Source organism: Chrysemys picta, chromosome 9 (assembly GCF_011386835.1).
Source record: "Chrysemys picta bellii isolate R12L10 chromosome 9, ASM1138683v2, whole genome shotgun sequence".
In the NCBI taxonomy this organism is placed as follows: domain Eukaryota; kingdom Metazoa; phylum Chordata; order Testudines; family Emydidae; genus Chrysemys; species Chrysemys picta.
In genome coordinates, this window is record NC_088799.1 from 17,145,060 (window position 1) to 17,162,562 (window position 17,503).

Sequence of the window (17,503 nt, forward strand, 5' to 3'; positions counted from 1 at the left end):
TTTTTTCTGCCTCCTGTATTAGCAGTAATAAAGATTCCACTGTCCACATTTTTCCTGTAGTTGTATCTCTACAACCTCACTCTCTTTCAGATTCTACCCTGACCTATTACACTGACCATGCCCAACCTCATTGTCTGCAGTGGGGTCCGACAGGTGTAACCAAGTGTACAATTAGGCTTTGCAATTGGAATTGAGTAAAGAATTCTGTGATGATACACAAGGAGGAATAGAGTCTAGCTCGTTATCTCGTTAAGCTGTGTTGGCTGTGCAGGACTAACACAGGTGCACAATGGTTGCAAAGTTTTTGTCACTCTCAGGTGAGCATATGTGATCCTGTATACATGCAAAGAGCAAATCTAATGAGTTAAATGGTGCCTTTTTGAAACCTTCATCTTTCAGAGTAAAACTATTTGTCCACAACTCACTTGTTAATTTTTTACCCTTTACACACAAACTGTACCTAAATTGCGTAAGTAGTTATTCATATCCTGCAAATTATATAGACTCCAAGAGACTTCCAATGTGTTTATAAAGGAATGCCCTGTTGTCTGCAGAGCAAAGGGCTGCGTTTACATCACAACTATAGGGTCTCCATCCAATACCCAGCTGTGTGTAGTGGGTGAGGATTGTGCTAAAGTGTACTGGGGGGGGGGAAGTGGGGCACCAGCCATTGCCTGAACATTCAGAAATCATACATAGGGGCTTCCTCAGGGTTCCACACTGGCTTAATGTACCCCTCCCCCGCACCTTTGGATGAAAAGAGCAGGATTTTTGCCCCTTTCATTTCCTCTGCAGTTTTTTTAAAAAAATGGAAGCAGTAAATAGTAACTTTGTCAAGCCGTTGCTGAAAACCTTCAAGGTTTCAAAAAGGCACCATCATCCTTTTGAAGTGCAGTGTTCTTCATGACTACTCCATGTGGTTAGAGTAATTAATGAATCATTGTAAAATGTTCTGCAACCACACACAGATAGACCCATTCTCAATCTGGCCTTTTGTTTTACTAATTTGGCTAATTTTTAAACTAATTTAATATATAACTGGCCTCACTGGGAGTTTTGCCTGAGTAAGGACTACATAATCAGGTTCTTATGGTGGTAGTTTCTTTGGGTAGGTTCCCCAGCTTGACCCCCCTTTCTGCTAAGTACTTAAACACTTGACTAATATTATCCATATGAGTACACAAATAGACTATTCATGCTTAAAGTTATATACATGCCTAAGTGCCTTTCTGAATCAGAGTCCACATACCTTTTACATCTGCAATATTGACAGGATAGAAATAAAACTAGGACATGTGACTTGACACAAAGACAGTCAATGTACAATTTAACAGATGGAAAAAAATGTGCATCAGAGGATCTGGCTTTCCTAGTTGATATTTCAGACTCTCACTCAGTTAATAAGAATATCAAGTATTATTAGATTTTGTTTGTGAAATAACTCCACACTCATCATACTAGTTCATTTTTATGGTGGCCTTTGATAAGAAATACATAGGGATTGGCCCGGTTCTCACTGAAATCAATGGCACAGCCTAGTGACTTAAATTGGACAGGAATGGATGCTTATTCAGAGCATGGTGTCACAGAGACACTGAGCGATGCTCTGGAACTACACCATTTGAAGCCAGCCAGGGTCTCAGGTTACAAAGGACACCTGTCATAGCATACATGCAGACAGCTGGAGCAGTCTCACCTGCCCCAGTGGTCTCAGCCAAAGTCACACACCCCTATTCCCACCACTGAGGTATTGGTGCAGCACACAGGGAAACTGAGGCACATGCAATATTCATGCAAAACAGTAAAACTCACATAGGCTCAACAGTCAGGCTGACATATAACATAACAAGGGAAAATACCCACTTTGTCACACATGGGTAGGAGAGGAAATGTCAAAACGTCTTTAAAACCTTCAAAAACATCCTATAGGGCATTTTCATACAAGTGTTTGTGCCTGAATCAGTTTAGACCTCACTCCAAAAGATAGGGGTTGCCCACTTCTATCTATCCATCCACCTAGCTCCCATCACCACAATATTTGAGGATAATGATTTGTGTCTTGTGTTAATCTCAGGATCCTCTATCAAAAATATCCAAGGTGGGTAATAGATTATTCCGCACTGATATAAAAAAACCTGGAGAAATGAAATATCCTTTCTCCTAGTGTCTTCTCAGATTCTTCCTTGTTCTCTGAATGGCCATAGGTTTTATTGCAAAGCAGTGGGACAGCTGATGAAATGGTAGTTAAAAATATGTCTGAAGTCCATCGCAGTGAACTTGTCTCACTGCACCATGTCTCCTACAACTTATAACCAACTAATTTGCCTTCCAGAGGAGCGCCAGTATCGTTGTGAGGATTGTGACCAGCTATTTGAGTCCAAGATGGAACTAGTAGATCATCAGAAATTCCCATGCAGCACACCTCACTCAGCATTTTCTATGGTGGAGGAGGACTTTCAACAAAAGCTTGACAATGAAAATGACCTCCGGAACATGCATGACATTCAAGAATGTAAAGAGTGTGATCAAGTGTTTCCAGATTTACAAAGGTAGGAATAGCCACTTAAAATCAGACACCTACAATAGGTCTAATTCTGTATTGGTTTCAGTAGGAATGCACAGGGTGTAAGTTTGTGCAGAATTTGACCCAATCTTCTAAAACAGAATACATATGAAAACAGAATCATAGAATGTTAGAGTTGGAAGAGACCTCAGGAGGTCATCTAGTCCAATCCCCTGCTCAAAGCAGAACCAACACCAACTGAATCATCCCAGCCAGAGCTTTGTCAAGCCAGGCCTTAAAACCCTCTAAGGATGGAGATTTGTTGGAGATTTGTTTAGGACACACTGATCAGAACATTCTTTATTTAACCTTACAGTTATTATGTGTAAGTTGCACACTCAGGCCTGATTTTGAAGCCCTTATTTGTGAATGAACTGAACCCTAAATGCAACTGGGCCAGATCCACAGCTGATATAAATCAGCACAGCACCATTGAAATCAGTAGAACTACAGATTTACACCAGCTAGGACCTGATCTAATTATTCTTCTTGTCCTAGGCAGAAATAATTCAGAACACTTCTGCATAGTGTTCATATTTTGACAACAGTTTTTTCTGCCCACACTAGCAGTGGAAGGCCAATTAAAACGAGGCAAAACTAGCCACTGTAAGTCTGCTATATCTTAAAATATGTTAGATAGAAAAAATCACCATATAGCAGCACAAAGCTGAAGATGATCACAGGGACCCATGAAAAACACACCAGTTTCCTCTTTTTCTGGAAAAAAATGTTATAGGGAAGTATCCCGGTTCCATTGAAAACAATGACAAAAACAGTGGCTTTGACTTTGGCTTCACTGGGGGGGGAGGATCAGGCCCAAAATACCTAGTTACAACATGTGAATTCTCATTTTCATCTAATGTGATTCTAAAAGCAGTAACATTAAAGTACAGTGAAAACTAACAAACACTAGTGATGATTCATTGTCACTGAGTGAGAGCAGCATTTTTACGCTGCACTTTGGGCTCAGTTCTGTAAAGTGCAGAGTACCCTCAACTCCCTAAGAAGTTATGGGTGCGGCGGGCACTCAACACCTTGCAGGATCAGGCCCCTTCTCATCTGTAAATATAATACATATATATAAATATGTATACAAATAGATAGTACAAATTTGATATGGTGGGAATCATTTATACATTTCCCGTCCCAGCAGTTTTCTGCAGCTACTTAAAATAACGTATTGCAGTGCAGATTACATTGAAATGTGGCAAATTATTGTGAGGCATTGAGCAGGCACAATAATCATTGCAACAACTTCCTCACACATGAACATCTGTGTGTCTGTGCTGGGTCTCTTGATACTTGACGCTTACCTGCTGCAGGGGGAAGTTGGCCCCAGCTACTGACATTTAATAATAAAAGTCAGGGATCTGAATAACAAAGTCATGGCCCAGATCCCCAGCTGGGGTAAATCAGTAGTGCTCCATTGAAATTAGTGGGTCTATGCCAATTCTTTCTCTCTCCATTATGCCAGCACACCATTTTGAATGTTCCTATTCAGTGTCTCTTCGTTTAATCCCCTCCCCGCCTCCCGGCATAGGTAATATAGTCCTTTTGGTTTGTTCTATATATTATATAGAACACTCTTCTATATTTTTCTGCCTTGAATAATCTTTGTCATGTACTAGCCTTTGAATAATTCAAGTAGTTCTGGGACTGACTGCGTTGGCTCTCATTTTTCACTGTTTCTCTCACCACAGCACATCTATTTATGATGACTCAGTCTTTATTTTCTGCCCTATGTCTCGAATCTTTAATATTTTAGGATAAATTTACATTCGTTCAGTAACTACCCTACATTAGATATTGTCTTCAAATGTAGAAAAGAACTATTAACACTAGATAATTTGCTACAGAAATATGACACTCCAGACTCTGCTCACAGATACACTTTGGCAACCTTGTTTATTTTACCCAGCTATCTCAATTACTTTGAATCAGTCACTTCGGCTGAAAATTACACATATTGGGCCAACTTTTGTTCAGTATTATTCAATGAATGAGGCATTCTGCATGCACAGATGCACACAGCATTCAGGGTTGATGGCCAGTAAATGGTACAGTATTTGGCCAAAACTCTTGCAGAAATATAATGTGAGGAAACCACAGCCATTTCTGACAGAATGAAAGAGGAGTCTGGTAGAGTTAAATGTAACTGGCATCCACAGGGAAAAAAGCATTTTTATGACCTATGGCTGAGCATGAAAATCACAAATCAGACTGGAGACCCTAAGCTAAAAACCCACCATCTTTGGTCAGTTGAATCAGTAGAAGTCATTGGAGCTTTATCTGAGGAGGGACTGCAGAATGTGTCCCATATTGGTGGGTTGGCATGCGCTCTGATAGTAATGGCACCAGACCTTTTTTTTCTAGTCTTTCATGTGTATCTGCTTATAAGATATTTGTGATATTTTCTGTCCTCCTAAATTTTAAATATATGAGAGAAGATTTTGTATGTAACCAGACAATAGAGGTTATTTAAAAATATTTCTGCCTGCATGTAGCCTGGGCACATTAATAATAGAAAGGCATAGAACAAACTGAAAAGAGTTCAGAGAAGTGCAACAGAAATTATTAAAGGGCTGGAACAATTGACTCCAAAACTACTAAGTACATTTAATGTAGCTAATGATAACTAGGGGGGAACATGCTATTAGTCTGCAATGCTTAGGGACCTGATTCTGATCTCATTTTCACCAGTTTCATCCTACTGTAAATCCACTTACTTCAATGGAGTTATTTCTGATCTACATTGGTGTACGAGAGATCAGAATCTGGCCCCAGTGAAGGATAGGAATTTTTAAAAGTGGCTAGCCAAATATAAAAGAAAATTTCTTTAAGATAGTGTTTCAGTGACATCTCACAGCAATCAGGCTAAATATATAGATATAGAAAGAGATTGAATGGATAAATGTTGGAGAAATTGTGGTGAAAGAGGAGACTTTATGGATATGTGGTGGACATGTCTAGTCATTAGAGTGTACTGGGATACAATCCATAATCACAAATTGCTGGACACTTATTGCCAAATGATCCAACAGTAATCCTTTTGGTACTTCCTAGTAGAAATGGTTACATAAGAGGAGATGAAGAATTAATTTCTCATTTGGTAGCAGCTGCTCGGCTATTGGTGGGCTCTCACTGGAAAAAGGGAAATAGTCCAACCATACAGGAATGGTTCAAAAACTATGGAAGATTGTGGTTATGGAAAAATTAACACACCAATTATGTACCCAGCCAAATAGACAGAGGACAGATAGATATTTAGTTATCTTTTATTCAATATCCAATATACATTCACCTGTGTAAAAACCTCAGCACACCTGTCCAATTTTTTTGAATATTAACATTTGATAGACATGCCTGATTTGTTAAATACGTGTATAGAAATTTCAGTCAATTTAATAAAATCACTAGAAGCAACATAGGTGTTGTGATCTGATGACTCTATTCCTCTATAATGTCTCTTTAAACAAAAGCTAACTGTTGGAATGATTGTTTTGTTTCTGCTATTTACATGACAAGGGTTTGTACACTTGTTAAAACTTCCTAACTAAATAAATAGTTTTTAAAAATGTGGCTGGCCAAAACACTAGAAGATGTACTGTTCTGGCATGGAGATGAACTCCAATGAGACAATATTATGGGCCTGATTTTGAAAGACGATGAGCAAAACTCAAAAGGAGTTGCACTTCTCAGAATAAGGCCCTCTAGGTCTTTCCCCTCTAGTTTCTATAATTATGTGATCTATTAAAATGACTTCTCTTCCTGCCACTTCATTTTCATATCTAACTTGGGCTGCAAATCACTGATAAAACTGGGTTCCTCTTTAGGTGTTGTTGAGACCTCATGAAGCCTGTTGTTGTCTTCACAGCCTAGAGAAGCACATGCTGTCCCACACTGAAGAGAGAGAGTACAAGTGTGATCAGTGTCCCAAGGCTTTTAACTGGAAGTCCAATTTGATACGTCATCAAATGTCACATGACAGTGGAAAGCACTATGAGTGTGAAAACTGTGCCAAGGTACAGGAATTTGTAGGATATTTGGCTTTTCTCTGTGTATCATTGTGTGTTTTATGAGATATAAAAGCAAGTTTTGGGTGTGGAAACCTGGGGGTCGGGGGCAGATTGAACCAGTATTCAACAGGAGGTCATACCAGGACTCCTCTAGCCATCCCATCAGTTTCCGTAGCATTTAAGCTTTCATTTAAAATATTTTCATTTTCTTGCCCTTATGATTTTGAAGGTAACTCCCGAATATGACTTAATGCAATACTCAATCAGGGGCCAACCATGCAGGAAGTTGAGTGCACTTTCCATCCATTGAGGTCAATACTCAGCCCCTTGTGAGGGATGGGACTTTCAGACAGATATAATAGTTTCAAGAGGGATGTGTACTTCACCCATTTACTCAGGCAGTGATTTTGTAGCCTAACGACGTCAAGGTTATTAACTATTGCACTTGCAAGCACGTTAGCAGAACTATCCATCTTTTCTGGGAATGGGGGTAGAACCTTTTCCCCCCCGTCTGATCCCAATCTCAGGAAACTGTAAATATATTTTGAAAGGTGAACCCTCAAATTAGTATGGCCTGCTAAAAGAACTAGTATATATTAAAAAGAGTGGGTAACATTTTATTTAGGTTATCTACCTCCAAGCAGCAGGAATTCCTGCTAGAAATGCAGGGATGGCCTCATGTTCCTTCGCATTCTCTGGGCCAGATTGTGACTGAGATAGCGGTGTCATGTAAGGTAATATGAGTATGTAAGGCACCCCCCTGACTACCTTGCACTGGCCATCCAGGTGATCAGTAGCACCATGGAAATTGTGCTCCATTTTGGAAACTGGCCATCTAGTAGCTCCAAGGGCTACTAGATTTCCCCCTTGTGCTGATTGAGGCTTCAGGACACTAGTGCAAGATCAATAATAAGAAGAAATGATGGGCCAGGTCCCCAGCTATTGTCTCCAATGGTGCAATGTCTACTTACACCAGCTGAGACTCGGGCCCGTTATGTGGACTATTCATGCACAGTTGTAATCAGCTCTCTTTATACCACACCAGCAAGGAATTATTCCCCCCCTATGATTCCACAGGTTTTGTTTTTAGTTTTTGTGTCTGGGTAGGTGGCTTTTCCTTTTTGCATTTCCTGGATACATAATTTTATTAATCCTACATAACACTATGGAGACTGTTATCGGCTCCTGCTTCCCTGAAGTCCATGGGAGTTTGTCTGCTTAAGTTCAGTGAAGCAAAACTTGCTCCAACATGTTTTTTATTTTGTAGCGAGACAAAGCTAGATGCTGAACGTGTATCCTTGATACTAGGTTGCGGGTCAGGATTTCCTTGATGCAAGTCACTCCTTATTGTTATAAAGCATTTATACTGCAGTAGTGCCTAGAGACTATGACCAGGTCGCAGCCTCTTTTTGGCAAGCACTATACAAAGACCCTGCCTAAGTCACTGCTCCAAAGAGTAATCAGCTAGTCCTGTAAAACCTAGGGCCCAATTCTGCTCCAGTTGAAGCCAATGTCAAAACTTCAATGCAGCAAGATCTGGTCACACTAACCAGCCAATGTTAGGTGGTTTTTGTTTCATTTTCTAGCCTTTAAAAAAACAAAACCACAATTTTGGTCTTGTAGGAGTCATGTGTGATTGCTGGCTCCCTTGCTGCAGTTAAGTTGCTTGATTAATCAGTATTCATTTCCTAGCAGGTTTTCACGGACCCCAGCAACCTTCAGAGGCACATTCGTTCCCAGCATGTTGGGGCTCGTGCTCACGCTTGTCCAGAGTGTGGTAAAACGTTTGCTACTTCTTCAGGCCTTAAACAGCACAAGCACATCCACAGCAGTGTCAAGCCCTTTATATGTAAGTCTTCAACTAAACGTCTAAACTTCAATGTCTGTCTCGTCTCAAAAAAAGCAACATAATCAGGAAATAGGCGGCCCAGTCCTGCTTCTGTTGAAACTCCCGTTGGGAGTAGGTTTAAGCCCTGACTTACTGAATGAGTAGCTGTATAATTCATAGTCCAATACATAGAGTTGTTTTTATATATTATTCCTTTCCAAGCAGACACTGTACACTGTAATGCACCTCAAGTATCAGGGGCTGGCCGTGTTAGTCGGTATCTACAAAAACAACAAGGAGTCTGGTGGCACCTTAAAGACTAACAGATTTATTTGGGCATAAGCTTTCGTGAGTAAAAACCTCACTTCTTCTATGCATCCGAAGAAGTGAGGTTTTTACTCACGAAAGCTTATGCCCAAATAAATCTGTTAGTCTTTAAGGTGCCACCAGACTCCTTGTTGTTTTTGTAATGCACCTGTTTCCCCAGGAATATCTCCTCTCCCCCTCTGCCCCCTGGACACAAAGAGCAGTTCAGGGAAGGGTTTGACTGAGGCAATATAGTTAGCCAATAATGAAAAGCCTCAGTGGGTTATGGGATTTAAGCAAGACAGGCAAAAGTATCTGATGCTGAAAATCTGCATTGCTTTGGAAATGCTCATGAGGTCTCCCTACAAGATTAGTTCATGCTGTTAGGCTGGGATTTGATTATGATAGTAAGGGCTATAGAATTTCAATAGAAGACGGGTGCCTAACTCCCTTAGGCTCCTTTGCAAATCCCAGTCTTAAGTATTAACTGGAAGCTGCTAGACCTTGACAAACCGTTGTCCTGGCAATCAAGCTTTTTAAAACATGGACATGATTCCATGGTAGTGAAGATTCTTGCACCCACATGGTCTCACTGACTGCATTGGTTTCAGTGCACAGTAAGATCCTGCTGCAGCATCAGGACTCAGGCTACTTGTTACTGCTTCAAGAGACTCTCTCTCCCATATGGTGATGAAAGAGAAATATTTCTCCTTTGGCCATTGAATCCCAACTCATTCTCCTCAAATGCCACTCAAAGCCAATTAAAAATCCTCACACCTATATACTCAATGCCCTAATTCACTACCATCTCCCTGTTTTCAGCACTAGTTTGCCAAGAACTCTTTCCTGGTGTTTCTTCCAAACCGATTGTGGCTTCATTCCATCTTTTCAAAGCGACTGCTTCAAACTAGGACCAATCTAAAACATTGTAAAGAAGACTAAATTACACTGCAGATCTGTAGCATCCAGATAAATACAGTGCAAAGGTGTAAGGTCAAATGACTGGAAGCTAGTTTAATGGGGAGAGGAGGAAAACCTGCAATTTCATACTAGTCTACAGGGACTTGTGCTCTGGAGTTTGAGCCACCAGCGATCAGCTTTCAACAGTTCTGGTATTAACTTCTTCAGTATATTGGAACACCCAGCATATGTTCACCTAGGGAGTAGTTTAATGGTTCTATGACATGTGCTTTGGGTCTTGATAATACATCAGCATGAGTAACAATGACTTAAAAGAAATGTTCTTGTAAGGGCTGTCGCTCTGCCAGTGGACTAGTTCATATTTATTTATGTTTGGACTTATTTGAGCTAGCAAATATCTAATTAACGAGATGCCATTACAGCAGTTTAATTATTTTTCCCCACCCAGGATCACAGAGGGTTTTTTCAAATTAATACTGTATTAGTGAAAATGAAATAATTAGAAAACAATGGCTTCCTGCCATGGAGGACTAGTCAAGCACTAGAGTTACAGTTGCTTTTGAATCAAATGCTCTGGATAGAACTATACTTCTTTTCAAATGAAATCATGTGTAAAATGCTTTCCATTAATGTTTTCAGTGATCTCTGGTAAATCAAAACATCAACTGTTATTCTTCAAATGCAAAGTGTGATGGACAGAAAACTATAGAACAATTATGAATAATAGCTATGAAATTACAGAACAAAAGAATGTAGAGATCACGTGTTGGGGTAGGTGTTTCTGAGTGTTGAGGGGTTGGGGGTCAGGTCACTTAAAGTAGATATCTGTTTCCCAGCACAAGGCCACACACCATGATTTGCCCTACCAGTCTGTTTATGGCAACTGTCTCTTATTACAGTATACCGCCCAAGCTTGAGTGAAAACTCACCAACAGTAAGATAATTACTCACTGCCTTCACAAAATCTCCAAATAGAAACCACATGCCATAATAGGCTGAACGTATTCAAAATAGTACTTACAGTAATTTGTTTAATAAGCAGAAAATATGCAAACTTAACTGCTAGGTAATTTCTTGGTTCTAAGAAAATTGCAGGACAGAGTACACTTACACATCAAATGAATTAATATACCTCGAGGGGTGGGGTGGAAGGGTTGTGGTTTGTGTTAGGGCTGGGGGTCTACACAGTGATAAAACTTGCAAGGAGGGAAGCAGTAGCTATATGTTAGTTGCTTAGAGTAAAGGTAAGGATATAGAACACCAAGCATACCATAAGACTAACTGGAGAAGTCAAATCCAGCTTCTATAGCCTTAATACATGGAAGCTATTAAGTCAGTAAATCCCCTCCATCTAAATATTAAGCAAAACTTTACATGGAAATAAAAGTTGGGCAGAAAACAAAGAGCTAGATCATATAACCTTAACTCATCGGAATAGTTCTTGCTCATGTGAGTAATCCCATTGGATCATACTGTGCAATCAGTTTATGTGCAGATTCCCCAATAAAATCAATGGGGTGTTCTGTGTAAAATTCAACAGCATCAGGTAATACATAGACTTCAGTAAGACTATCCACATAAGTAAGACTACGTTGGTGAATGAGGATTACAGGGTTGGGTCCAAAGTTTGATTGCCAGACATAGCTACTTTTTAAAGCCCATATAAAAAGTAGGGGGGAAGGATAGCTCAGTGGTTTGAGCATTGGCCTGCTAAACCCAGGGTTGTGAGCTCAATCCTTGAGGGGGCCACTTAGGGATCTGGGGCAAAATCAAAATTGGTCCTGCTAGTGAAGGCAGGGGGCTGGACTCAATGACCTTTCAAGGTCCCTTCCAGTTCTAGGAGACAGCATATCTCCTTTAATTTATTTAATTTAAAATCAGCAGATTACCTATGAAAATATTTCCCATTTCTCCCTTCAATATTTTAAATACAAGAGGAATCTTGCACAAGGGAGACCTATTATATAGACTATGTTTTACGGTCCCAAAGGCAAGTCCTTTGTCATGGCTCTTACTTACGTGGATGGAGTTATAATAATATACATCTGCATATTTTAGCTGCTTGTATTTGCATGATTTCAATAATATTTTTTTTTGTTTTAAAGAGAAGTATAAAGTCATGTTAGGCCTTTTAAAGGTTAAATTGCACACATTCTAATAGTTTGCAAGGATACCAATAACTTGTAAGAAGATTTTTTTTTTTTTTTGCTTTTCCATGGAAATACAATGTTTTTCAGTTCCTTTCAATTTTGAGTGTACTGATGGAGAATAATTATTTGGCAATATATAGTCCTAAAACAGTACATATTGGTCTTGTAAAAGTACTTAGTAGTATAAATATATTTTTTGGAATTAAATATATGTGGTCAGATCCTCTTCTAGTGTAAATTGGTGTAGATCCATTGCCTTTAGTGAAGCTACACTATTTACAGTAGATAAGGATTTGACTCATGGTATCCAAGGGCTAGACTGTGCAACTCTCACTGTTAGCATTTATTCACACAATTGTAGCCAATTTACTTTGGCTTATCTGATTGGGCCCACGAGTTGCACAAGCTAGCCCTAAACGTTTCTTTGTGGGCCTGATTCTGCACCGTGAAGATCAATGGAAGCTTTGGCATTGACTTCAGTGGAAGCAGGATCGGTCCCTATATGTTGACTATATGATACATAATAAATAAATGTCAATTAAATGTGTTATACCAGAACAAATAAATGGCTGGTCCTACAATCCTTAATTAACTAGGATCTGGTTCCCGAATTAGGGGGAGAAATGTAGCAAGAGAAAACCAGGCATTCTAATATGCATGGTAGGAAAACTTTATGCTTTTTTTTAATCTATAATCTTCTTTGTGAATGAAGCTATCTTACAGGAACACCAACTGATATACCGTAACAGGCATTCTTCCTGAATTATAGCATTGCACATTTCCTGTGTTTGGGCCTAATCCTGCAACCTTTTCCCACTTGAGCCATGCCAATGATAGCAATGAGGCATGAATAGGAAAACTTGTCTGACAGGATCAGGCCCTTAGACAATGGAAATATTATTGCTGTGATGTGAAGAGCCCACTAAAGAGGTAAACAGTTAAGACATGACAACAAGTGGTCAAAGTTTCTCAAGGGCAGGGGTTTAGAAGCGCAGGAAGGTTAGCTCAGGCATTAGTGTGAGTGGAAGTTAGAAGACGTGATTATAGTTCATGGGAACCAACACTGCAGGATGAGATACATTCAATTCAGTTTCCTTTACCAGCTTAAAATAGAGCCATTGTAAATTATGTCAGCCTGTCTCAAAGCATGAAAATGATTGTTAAAAAGGGCTCAGAATACACAATGTGAATTGTTGTGTGGCTTTGATGTGTGAAAGATGAGAGCTTAAGATATAGTGCATATTAAGTCAAAGTGTAGCCACATGCTTTTTCCCTGAAGGGGAAATTTTTTTTTTTATCGCAGCAGTATAACATTGCTTAATTTTGTTTTTGAACAAATTAGAACATTTACTGATAGAAGCAGAATACTATGAAGTGTTGACACACAAAACTTATTGGTGGAACGTGTGTTTCAGCAGCTTTAGCATTACATTCTGTTTATCCAGGAAAGTGTCAAATACAACACATTGCATGGCACAACTCTGGAAACTTCCTGATGATGTGTGAAAGTACAGTAAAAAAGGGACATAAACTTTGTACAGACAAACAAAACCTAAAATATTTATAAGTCAAACCACAGCAACCTTCCAAATGAATGACAACCCAGACTTTCTCCTTTCAAACAAGTTTCTGGTCAGATTTCGGTAGGCCTCAATGAAGCTTATTGAAGTTCCCTTATAGATCTTTCCTATTCTAGTGAGAATTCCAAATTGCAAGGAAAAGCCTCTTACTGAGGACAAACTCAGGGCCCTGATTCTGCAAGTTACTTGAGTAACTTTACATATATGAGTAGTTCCATTGAGTTCAATGGGAACACGCACATGCATGAAGTTGCTCATGTTTGTGTCAAGTATCGGGGGTAGCCGTGTTAGTCTGTATCTACAAAAACAACAAGGAGTCTGGTGGCACCTTAAAGACTAACAGATTTATTTGGGCATAAGCTTTCGTGAGTAAAAACCTCACTTCTTCGGATGCATCCGAAGAAGTGAGGTTTTTACTCACGAAAGCTTATGCCCAAATAAATCTGTTAGTCTTTAAGGTGCCACCAGACTCCTTGTTGTTTTCATGTTTGTGTGTGTGTAGGATTGAAGTCTAGAATAGATCTTATTCTCTAACAGGGAATTTTAAATTGCTAAGCCTTTTGCTTCTATTCACTATTTTCTACCCAAATGCCTTGCTCAATAAAGTTCCTAAAGGAGAGAAAAATCAAAGTAATTGTGCTCTTTCAAGATGACATGAAAACAAGGTTTCCCAAAGTAGGAAATTACATCTTTGCAGTAGTGACCCTATAGTTGTGATTATATGACATTTACCTGCTAACAGCACGAAATCCCGTTCACTTCAGTGATCTGGTTTACACTACGAAAATATATCATGTCTCACTCTACATTGGCCACTACACCACCCTCCTCATCATGTCACTGAATGTGATTGTTGATAACTGTATTCAGACATGGGAAATGTTGTAGTGTAGATCAGGCCCGTCAGATCAAAATTGCAACCCCTAATCTCCAAGGTTTAAGGCTTTCTCTAAATGTTCCTTTTTTGAGCTGAAACTGTTCTTGTCCCAAAGGAGTTTGAGGAAATCCATTGAGTTGTTTTGAGCATCAGACATTCAAATAAATACAGCTGCGTTTTTTGAGGAAATAGTTGTTGAAGTAGGGTATGTTTTTTCACATGAAAGAGACAAACAAGCAAACTACATTATGAAACATTAAGGGCAAGATTATAATTACATGAGACATGAAATTAAGCGTTATGGCTTCCAAAGCAACTGTAACTCTATCACACTCACCATATGCATTCCTCTAACACTGTATGTGAAAATAGAGAATGTTACATATGTGCCCAGGCACCAGATTGGGATTGCTCTGGAAACCACAGCCTGGAATGCCAAAGCTTTCATGTAATTAGCATCTCATTTGTAAATGCAAAACATTGGGTTTATTAATAGTTATATGTGCTTGTATATATCTGATTGTCTCCCTCTCTCCCATCCTTCATATATCTTGTTTGTCTTTTAGATTGTAAGCTCTTTGGGGCAGGGACTATGTCTACTTCTGTGGCTCTGATCTTGCAAATGCTTATGCCTGTGAATAACTTTAAGCATTTTAATAATCGCAGTGCCATCAGTGGAGGTACTTATGTGGATAAAGCCATTCAGATGTGTAGATGTCTCCAGGATCAGGGCCTTAGTTTGTGCCATGCTCATTGGGGGCCTGATTCTGATCAGGCACTCTGAGTGCTACTGAGTATAAATAATAATAATGATCATGAATTTAAAACATTGTAAGCAACCCAAGTATCATGAAAAGTGAAAAGGAAATATTTGTATTTTAGGGATTTTTATTTTTTGTTGGGAGGGTTCTTTATGCTGTCTCAAAACATTTGTCTAATTGGATGCCTTGCTTTGGAAAAAGTAAAATGAGTTTTCATTTGTTTTGTGCACCCAGATGAAGCTCACAGACTTCTCCCTATGGCTTCCTAATTGACATGTTGGGGGTAACAAATTGTTTTCTTTGCTAAATTCGGGTGGGGAAAGGGGGAATTATCATAAAGCCTGAGATTTGTTGTTGTTGTTGTTTACACACAGGTGAGGTCTGCCATAAATCCTATACTCAGTTTTCAAACCTTTGTCGTCATAAGCGCATGCATGCTGATTGCAGAACCCAAATCAAGTGCAAAGACTGTGGACAAATGTTCAGCACTACATCTTCCTTAAATAAACACAGGAGATTTTGTGAGGGCAAGAATCATTTTGCAGCAGGAGGATTTTTTGGCCAAGGCATTTCACTTCCTGGAACCCCAGCTATGGATAAAACGTCCATGGTTAATATGAATCATGCAAATCCGGGCCTTGCTGACTATTTTGGTGCCAATAGGCATCCTGCTGGTCTTACCTTTCCAACAGCTCCTGGATTTTCTTTTAGCTTCCCTGGTCTGTTTCCTTCAGGCTTGTACCACAGGCCACCTTTGATACCTGCTAGTTCTCCTGTTAAAGGACTACCCAGCACAGACCAGACAAACAAAAGTCAAAGTCCCCTCATGACACATCCTCAGATACTGCCAGCTACACAGGATATTTTGAAGGCACTAAATAAGCACCCCTCTGTAGGTGAAAATAAGGCAGAGGAGCTTCAACCAGAGAGGTCCTCTGAAGAGAGGCCGCACGAAAAAATCAGTGACCAGTCAGAGAGTAGTGACCTTGATGATGTCAGTACTCCCAGTGGCAGTGACCTGGAGACCACCTCTGGCTCTGATCTGGAAAGTGACATTGAAAGTGATAAAGAGAAATGTAAAGAAAATGGTAAAATGTTCAAAGACAAAGTAAGCTCTCTTCAGAATTTGGCTTCAATAAATAATAAGAAAGAATACAGCAGTCATTCCATTTTCTCACCATCTTTAGAGGAACAAACTGCGGTGTCAGGAGCTGTGAATGATTCTATAAAGGCTATTGCTTCTATTGCTGAAAAATACTTTGGTTCAACAGGACTTGTGGGGCTGCAAGACAAAAAAGTTGGAGCTTTACCTTACCCTTCCATGTTTCCCCTCCCATTTTTTCCAGCATTCTCTCAATCAATGTACCCATTTCCTGATAGAGACTTGAGACCGTTGCCTTTGAAAATGGAGCCTCAGTCACCAAGCGAAGTAAAGAAGATCCCAAAGGGAAGCGCTGAGTCTCCCTTTGACCTCACCACTAAACGTAAGGAGGAGAAGCCAGTTACTCCTATAACCTCAAAACCAGCAGCTCCATCTGTGACAAGCCAGGATCAACCACTAGATCTGAGCATGGGCAGCAGAAGTCGAGCTAGTGGTACAAAACAAGCTGAGCCTCGGAAAAACCATGTCTTTGGTGAAAAGAAAGGAGGTGACCTTGAAACAAGGAAAGCAACTGATGCTTCTTTGCAACATGCCAGGCCCACTCCATTCTTTATGGATCCCATTTACAGGTAACAGGCTTTAATGGAATATGGCTTTCTTGAGCATAGTTAACACTTTCAGGACTTTTCCTGTGTAACTTGAAGTGATCCATTAGCTCAGCATGCACTGTCATTTACAATATGTAGTAATGTAATACATTTGCTTATCCAGAAATGAGGTGGCACAAATGCTGGATATTTGAAAACGTTCTTTAAATTCTTTTACTACAAGTCCCTTTTTCTCAAAAGCGCTACACCCCATGCCCTACCCCCATAATAGCATTTATTTCAAACATTATCGGGGCCAAATTCTCTCTCGGTTGCACCATTCCACTCCACTTGCTGTAGCAAACAGCTGCAACTAGGGGTTGAATCTGGGCTGACAGATCAAAGGAATGTGGGCACTAAGAGTGAAATTTTGCTCTCAGTTACACTAGAGCAGCCCACCAGTTTCTGTGAGGCTGTGCGGGTGTAAGTGAAGGCAGAATGTGTCCCTGGTGGCAAAACGAAATAAAAAAATTGTGAGCAGTAAGGGTTTGATCTCATCTCATTAAGTCAATGGGAGTCTTCCCATTGACTTTAGTGGGAATAGGATCGGATCCTAAGCGAGCCAAGATATTAGTGCTTGTCTACACAGGGAAGCTACTGGAAAATAAGCTAGCGTGTGAGTTTAAAGCACAATAAGTATTCCACACTAACTCCCCATGTGAACACTCAGTGCAGAATAAGAAGGTCCACATGTGGCGCCATTGCAGAACAGCTATTCCAGGCCATTTTCCCCATGTAGACAAGCCCTTAGA

At 39.9% G+C, this 17,503-nt stretch overlaps 1 protein-coding gene across 16 annotated transcripts in view; it reads left to right on the forward strand.

Moving 5' to 3' along the window:
* MECOM (MDS1 and EVI1 complex locus) overlaps positions 1-17,503 on the forward strand; it is a 465,287-nt gene that overhangs the window by 415,614 nt on the left and 32,170 nt on the right. For 8 of the 16 annotated variants that reach the window (XM_005299229.4, XM_024102538.3, XM_065557804.1 and 5 more), the window contains 4 exons: positions 2,333-2,549; positions 6,438-6,585; positions 8,272-8,428; positions 15,377-16,733. In XM_005299229.4, coding sequence (XP_005299286.3) covers positions 2,333-2,549; positions 6,438-6,585; positions 8,272-8,428; positions 15,377-16,733 — 1,879 coding nt within the window. The remainder of the gene's footprint in view (positions 1-2,332; positions 2,550-6,437; positions 6,586-8,271; positions 8,429-15,376; positions 16,734-17,503) is intronic. The other 8 variants (XM_005299233.4, XM_024102539.3, XM_065557808.1 and 5 more) reach the window with 3 other exon arrangements.